Source organism: Eschrichtius robustus, chromosome 8 (genome assembly GCF_028021215.1).
Source record: "Eschrichtius robustus isolate mEscRob2 chromosome 8, mEscRob2.pri, whole genome shotgun sequence".
Taxonomy (NCBI): domain Eukaryota; kingdom Metazoa; phylum Chordata; class Mammalia; order Artiodactyla; family Eschrichtiidae; genus Eschrichtius; species Eschrichtius robustus.
In genome coordinates, this window is record NC_090831.1 from 2,677,194 (window position 1) to 2,684,904 (window position 7,711).

Consider the following 7,711-nt stretch of genomic DNA (forward strand, 5'->3'; position numbering starts at 1 on the left):
AAGTAGTGCCAAATAAAATACTACTTTCAAACATCACCTACCCCCTGGAGAAACACAACATTCTTCCCCTGTCAGTTCTGTGGACCTGTTTCTGATGTTAGATTACACTTTGCTATTTCTGAACATGTTTTGATTAATTAGCCTTGGGTAGGGAAGAAAACCATAAGCAGTTACAAGCCAGAACAAAGTAAAAACTGGCATTTTCACTTTAGCTTTGGTTGAGATTTTAAATCTATTAAACAACAGTAAGCAACACTCGGTTTCAAATGTAAACCACTATACTAGCCAATACTAAGAATTATGTGATCCTCAGAAGAAACTTTCAATAAAAGATGCATGTAAGTCAGATACATCCTCATATACAAATCAGATTTTAAGTTTCAATTTGAGTTCACTGTTCATCGTATACATCTTGAAAAGGCCTCTTAGGAACAAAACAAAAAAAGTGCATTCCCATTTTGCATGAATAGGCTTACGTATCAGGTGGAAACTGGAAGGAAAACTGAGCTTATATTAACATAGTCTAAGTCAATCAATTGTAAAAGTTGAGCTATTGTTATTCTATTTTATTTGAGGTACAGAATTCAGAATATACATTGATGTACACTTAATCAATCTCCTATGCTAAAAAAATGGGAAGACTGGGCTACAAAGATGCCATCTTTTAATTTCAAGCGTCCCATTTACTTTCCACAACCGAAAGTCCTGTTCCAGTTTTCATAAAGCTCTAAATCTTCTGGAGACACACTAGGTCGCACAGTTCTGAAGGCATCTTCAAAGTCACTGTAAGCTATTGGTCGAACTTGATCCGGCGTTACCGTGGCAATGTCGGCAGCCTGTAAACTGCGAATAGGACCCAGAGACGCCTCCCTGCAGAGCTGCGTCATGTCAGCCCCCGAGAACCCACCAGAGTGCTGCACCACCAGGTCGACCTCCTCCTCACTGAGGCAGCAGTGCTCCTCGGACATCAGATTAATGACTATCTGTTTCCTGGCTGAAGCCTCTGGAAGGGGAATATACAGCCTTTTCACCAACCTTCTCCGGGCAGCCTCGTCAATCTCCTGTGGCCGATTGGTTGCTCCTACCACTAGAATACGATCTTCAGAAGATGTGGCTGCTCCATCCAACTGAACTAGGAATTCGGTTTTTATCCTTCTAGAAGATTCATGCTCACCATCTCCCCGCTGAGATAACAGGGAATCAATTTCATCAATAAATATCACTGCTGGTTGCTGACATCGTGCAACAGCAAACAGTGCACGGACCATTTTCTCCCCCTCGCCCACCCACTTAGAAGTCAACGAGGAAGCAGAGATACTAAAGAATGTTGCCCCAGACTGACTAGCGATGCACTTGCCAATCAGAGTTTTACCAGTCCCAGGAGGACCAAAGAGCAGAATTCCTTTAGGGGGTCCTCGTAAGCCAGTGAAGATGTCTGGCCGCATCATGGGCCACACAACTATCTCCTTTATTGTGGTTTTGGCAAATTCTACTCCTGCGATATCGTCCCAATTCACTGGCGGTCCCTGATCCATAATCTCATGCATAATAAGTTCAATCATTTTGGGCTCCAAGTTCTTCAGACGCTCATCCACGGGATGTGCTGGGTCTGCAGCTCCTGCGCCATGAGGCTTATACTGCATCCCCCCACCCTGACCTCCCCCATCTTGCTTAGGTACGGGGGGAACAAACTTTCCAAATATCCCTCGGGATCTACTAGCTCCCAGAGACTTTTTGACACCACCATGTGAAGACCCTGATGCACGCTGGGGCTGGTGGTACTTTTTCTGCTGATCTACCCATAGCTGTTCTTTTGCAGTTTTAAAAGTAGGCAGGCTGCTCTCCTCTCTTTGGCCATTATCTTCTGTTTTACTAAAAGCCTTATTCATTACTGGAGTGGAAAGTGCATCAATGATGCCAGAACCATAAAAAGATTTCATTTCCCGCGGATTTTCAAAGCCAGAAGGAAAACAAGACTGATTAGATGAGAACACATTTAGTCCTATGTTGGCTTTCGGGAAGTTGTAATTTTCCTTTTTGGCATTTCCAAATAATGGTGTGGCATGGAATTTTGCAATGGCTGACTCACCGAAAGGTCCTGAGACTGTAGGACACGTCTTAGTGGTGTCAGTGACCGGAGGTGGCTGGGCATTCTGAGGGCACTTCAAAGAAGGACTGCCCTCTGGGAAGTCTTTGGTCCTATCGGCACCATGGGCTGAGTTAGTTAATGGGTCACTCTCCCCAGAACCACCACAAACACTAAATTTAGGAAGATCAAAGACAGCGGCCTCTTTATGGATGACTACTGACTCATCAACAGATGCCAACAGAGAGTCTCTGGATTTTCTGCCAGCGTGCATCATCTCCTGAACATTACTCATTTTGAACACATTATTTATTGACAATCCAGACTTCCACTTGTCACTGTCAGTTTGCCGAGATCTTGTTAGAGTTAAAATGTTTTCTGCATAGTTATTCAAGCCAGTTTCAACACTGTCAGAATCAATAACTGCAGAATATTTCTCTGCATATGTTCTGAACAGTCTGGCAGCACACACCTGGGAGATCTCAGAGTTTGCCCACGCATACTGAATGCGGAGAATCTGTGCTCGGTACGCGTCTGCCTTCTCTCCTGATGTACACGTGCCAGACGTAATTGCAAAGTAATTCTTCTGCCATTCACTCAAGTGTACAGACCTGGAGCTAGAGACCTGCATTTTAGAGGTTCTATAACAAACGACAAAGATGAAAAAGATTCAGTATCCAGAAGGAAACAAAGACATAATACTTTAAACATACTTTTAAAATCTCTGCCTATCTGAAGGAAGGTACACTGGACTTTTCATTTATAAGGTAAATTTATAAGGAAAGACCGTTTATAAGGGAGCATCTAGTTAACCATAGCTTTCAGGAATTCAAGATATAAAAGATTAAAGACTTGACTTAATAATGCTCTAGGGACTTCCCTGGTGGTGCAGTGGTTAAGAATCTGCCTGCCAATGCAGGGGACACGGGTTCAATCCCTGGTCCGGGAATATCCCACATGCCATGGAGCAACTAAGCCCGTGTGCCCAACTACTGAGCCTGTGCTCTAGAGCCCGCGAGCCACAACTACTGAGCCCGGGTGCTGCAACTACTGAAGCCCATGTTCCGCAATAAGAGAAGCCACCACAATGAGAAGCCCGCACACCGCAACGAAGAGTAGCCCCTGCTTGCCACAACTAGAGAAAGCCTGTGTGCAGCAACGAAGACCCAACATAGCCAAAAAAAAATAATAATAATAATGCTCTATTATGGGTTAAACTGTTTTAGTTATATAATAATTTTCCCTGTGATTAGGCAAAGGTTTAGATGGAGAGGATTTAAAATTAATCAGCAAACAAAAGGCAACATGGAAGACCAAGGGATCTAGAGACAAGCAAAGCAAAACAAACCAAGCCAAGCCCCGTCCCTAGGAAAATTAGATGAATGATCTCATGCAAGCCTCTTCACATTGCTGGGCCTTCAGTTTTATCTGTAAAATGAGAGAAATCATTATGAGAATCAAGTCAAATAATGAACATGAAAGTACCTAAAAATTACTATTATCATCTCGATTGCACAAATGTAGAAACTGAGGCAGACGGAGTTCAGAAGCTTGGTTGAGGTCACACAGCCAGTGAGCAATGGTGCCAGAATACGCACACGAGCAGTTTCACTGCATGTAGCGTGCACTTCACCACGTAAATGCCTTCATACTGCCACCAAAGGTCACTGCAGCATGGCTCACAAATACGAACAATAGTATTTAGTCATATACTAAATGTTTTCAAGGATTTGTAAATGAGCACTTAAAACAGGATGCCTCAGAATCTCTCACAACTTCCCAATTTCACAGGAAGCATTAAAAAGTGAAGCTGTCGTGATAAATGAAATAGGAGAACAAGTGTGTTATTAAAGTGGTTTATTTTAGATTTTTTTCTTCATGTTAGTTTTATAAGCCTCCTTACATTAAGTTAAAATGATTTTAACAGGACTGTAGATGGATGTATCATGTTGACAGATGTATAGAATTTACCTGCCAATCCAGAAGAAAAATTTGTAAGAAAACTTTGAAGCTTCCTAAGGGCATTGAAGTAAAGTAAAAACCAAGAACTCGTGTATGCTAAAATTTACCTTCCAAATTACCTATAAATATAGCTTAATAATCAGCAGTTCTTTTGGTGCAAGACCCATGCTTAATACAGCTTTGTTTCTCCCATAAACCCTACAAAGAATCTGTCACATTGCAGGTAGGTGTTCATAAATCTTTGTAATTATTTTTGAAAACAATAAACTTAAGACCTAGTGAGATCCTAATTTGCTTAAAGCCATGAAGTCAAACCTAGAACTGACATCTCCTGACAAACAATTCATCCCTCTTTCCACTATTCCATTTTACCCTATTTTAATCTTTTATGCAACAGCAGAAATGAGAAATTGCAAATGAGGGAACTTGGAAACCATTTATCACCAACTTTACAGTTACCATGAAAATCCTCTTCCTCTACACGGCTTCATCCCATTTTATCATCCGCAAAACTGGGATTCCTACAAAGGCTCAGACAGAGTTCTTGTCACTGTTCCCCAAATACCCTGCTCTTTCCTTTCCACCCTCTATTTGCTCAACATTCACCTCCCAAGTCTTACTTCGTCCTTTCAGCGCAATCATTCCCTCAAGAACTATGGACACAGGTAACAAAGAACGGCTTGGCCACACCCGTCAGCGGCACAGCCTGGTCCCGAGTACCACTTCCTAGGTCTGTATCACTAAGGTTACTCGGCGGCAGCGATGCACGAGCTGCATTCCCATCTCCTGGGGTTTTCCCTGCCTGCTGTAGGACGTGGCGTTCGTCCAGACAGTACATGTTCCCCGCCACACCGACTGTCCCCCCGCACCCGGAGCGGGGCGTCCCCGGGGACAGCTGTCACCGCGCTGACGGGGCTGGGGACCTTGCGGCGCTCACGGGGCGGGACGGCCCACCGCCCGCCGGCCGGGACCCCGGGTGCAGCCCCTCCCCTCCGGCCTGGCTCCCGGCCTAGGGCTCGCCCGGCCGCCCCCCGCGGAGCCTCCGCGAGCGCGGCGCCCGCCCGCCGGGACGCCCCCTCCCCACAGGCCGCCTCCGAACCCCAGGCCGCCGGGAGCGCGACCGCTGGGAGAACACATTCCCGGGCCGGTCTGCCCGTTCGCCCGCCAGCGAAGCCCCTCAGCCCTCCGGCCCCGCGCCCCTCCCGGACCTCAGCTCCCCTCGCCGCCCTGCCCGCCGCCCCCCTGCCCGCCGCCCCCCTGCCCGCCGCCTACCTACGGCTTCCGAAAAGCGCGCGGACCGCGTGCGCCTGCGCGCTGCTGCCAGCTCGGCCCCGCTGTGCATGCGTGCGCGCATTCATACGTCTGTGCGAGCGTGAGCGTGCGGCGGGGCGGGGGAGCGCGGCGGGGCGTGAGCGCACGGTGGGCGGGGTGCAGGGGCGGGGCAGCACTGCTCCCCCGGGAGGGGTCCGAGCCCCAGCCACGCCCCAGCCACGCCCCAGCCACGCCCCAGCCACGCCCCAGACACGCCCCAGCCACGCCCCAGCGGCTCCGCGGCCAAGCGCCCCTACCGGCGCGTACGTAGGTGCGCGGTTGTCCCTCGGGAGGGGCTCCTCCCCGCCAACACACATTTTTAGACCGAATCGGGGAATTGGAATCTGCATCTCGGTTCGCGCCCTCGCCCGGCCGGCGCGTCCCTTTTCTCCCTGCTGCCCTGGGGACACGGTCCTGGAAGACCGGGAAGCGCGCCCTTCTTCCAGCGAACTGTGTCCTGGGGCAGGACGAGGAACGGAGTAGCCCTCACAGCGGCCTACGGGTCGTTCGTGTCACCGCGTCACCTGGGAATTGTGGAGGTCTGATGGCGTGACCTGAGGGGTTCCCGAAGGACCGTCTTCCCACCTTGTCACCCTGCCGTCTTCCTCCCCGGCTGGTCGCCTCCGTGACCCAAGGGCGCCCCCAGCAGCCCAGGGAACCAGCTCACACAACCCTGTTTAAAGCGAGAAGGAGGGGCCGGACTGGGGAAGAACCTTTCCCCTGAGTACTTCTGTCTGGGAAAAGCAGGAGTCATTCCTCGGAAAGCCCCAGTGCCTTCTCCTCTCCTTGGCTCCCGGGTCCTGTGGGTACCCCTTCCCCGGAAAGTGAGTGGCACCGGGCATGGAAAAGATGACTGTCCAGGAGCAATTAACAGCACATGACATTGAAATGCAAGACCTAAGAAGTGTGAGGCAAAACATTTCTTAAGACCTTTCTTTTAAGATTTTTAAAAATGGGCACAAACTAAAGGGAATGATTGGACAATACCTTTTTAAAAATAGACAAGGGAAAATGACAGCTTACAATTCATCTCTTGGCTTAGATAGTAATAAAAGACTTTTTTATTCTAATTCTTCATAATTTATTAACTAATTTGCTAATTATTATAATTACCCAGAATAAAAATAAATGAAAATGAAAATGAAAACCATTATCTCAAGACCAGCTCAGTCGTATGCTTGCTAGCTATTTTTTTACTTGTATGTTTAGAAATCACCATATAAATACTCTTTGGGTAATTAGCAATTTTGGGGTTTTTTGTCACCAAAATTTTAGTGATAGCATTCTGGAGAATTCATGTAGACCACCGTCTTATCCTCCTAAGAGTATTGTTCACATACTGAAGTAAATTTATTGTTGCCAGTATTAAACTTTTTCCAACAAGTGACACTAGCGTTTTGCCACTTTACTTTTGTGTGTTTGATAGAAAAGCATTTCCCAATCCGGCAGTTTTTTCTTCCTGCGCAGCTGGCAAAATCTAACTCAATTCCGTACCCTCTCTAAGCTTCAACTTCCTCCTCATCTATAAAACAGGAATAAGCATCTCTAACTCAGGATCCTATCGTAAGAGTTATGATTAATATGAGATCTAATGATTAAATTATCAAAGCAGGAGCTGGCACACGGCAGACATTCAACAGAAGCTGTGATGCTATATTTATTGCTACTATTAATGCTATTTGCTATTGTCAAACCCTTAAGCCATAGCAAGACTTTTTCTTCTTTTACAAACGGGATATTTTAGAATAATGTTATAATACTTTAGCATAATTTGTAGGAGTTTAGCACTTGAGCTATGCAGGTCTTAAACTTTCCTTCTGAGACCATAGGTTGTTTTGTTTTGTTTTCTCCTGGGGAGAAATTTTTGAACCTGCAAGGGAAGAAGTTTTCACTTACAGCAAACAGAGTGCCAGTTCTTGGCGCAAGGGATTCTGGGAGCTGGCTGCTCATTTCCATATTCATGAATATTATAAACCTGGTCTCCAAGAAATGCCAATGCACACCTCAGTGATCTCATTTGTTTTTGAGCAGAGGGAGACTATGGCCCCAAATAATGTGCATCCCCGTGTACAAGGAGAGTCGCTTTAATTTTAAAAGAAGTGTGTTTGTAGGTCCAATGAGGTGGATGGGGTAGAGGGGATGTGGAAGCAGACAGGACAAGAGTAAATTCCTCCTTGGTGGGACTCCTGAGTGTGGCTAGACTCTGACTGATGTCCAGCCTTTCACCTCCCTCACTCAGCATTAAGGAGGAAGGCAGAATGAGGATGGAGAACCGAGGGGATGGGTTCCTGCCTCTATCGGAGGAGTAAGGGGTGTGTGGACCTGGAGTGACTGAGATGTGCAATGCCAGCA

At 46.9% G+C, this 7,711-nt stretch overlaps 1 protein-coding gene across 2 annotated transcripts; it reads right to left on the bottom strand.

Moving 5' to 3' along the window:
* Positions 1-424: 424 nt before the first annotated feature.
* Positions 425-5,395, bottom strand: FIGNL1 (fidgetin like 1). Of its 2 annotated transcripts, XM_068549875.1 has the most exons (3): positions 5,321-5,395; positions 3,435-3,514; positions 425-2,727 (listed from the first exon to the last, which is right to left on the bottom strand). In XM_068549875.1, the coding sequence occupies exon 3, from the start codon at positions 2,715-2,717 to the stop codon at positions 684-686; it is 2,034 nt and encodes a 677-aa protein (XP_068405976.1). In that variant the 5' UTR covers positions 2,718-2,727; positions 3,435-3,514; positions 5,321-5,395; the 3' UTR covers positions 425-683. The 2 variants fall into 2 exon arrangements, with proteins under 2 accessions (XP_068405976.1, XP_068405977.1); XM_068549876.1 differs by lacking the exon at positions 3,435-3,514 and having other exon boundaries at positions 5,321-5,369.
* Positions 5,396-7,711: the final 2,316 nt, after the last annotated feature.

What these genes read in the sequence shown, in the direction of transcription:
- FIGNL1 (XM_068549875.1), bottom strand. Translation starts at nt 2,717, where the DNA reads ATGCAGGTCTCTAGCTCCAGGTCTGTACACTTGAGTGAATGGCAGAAG.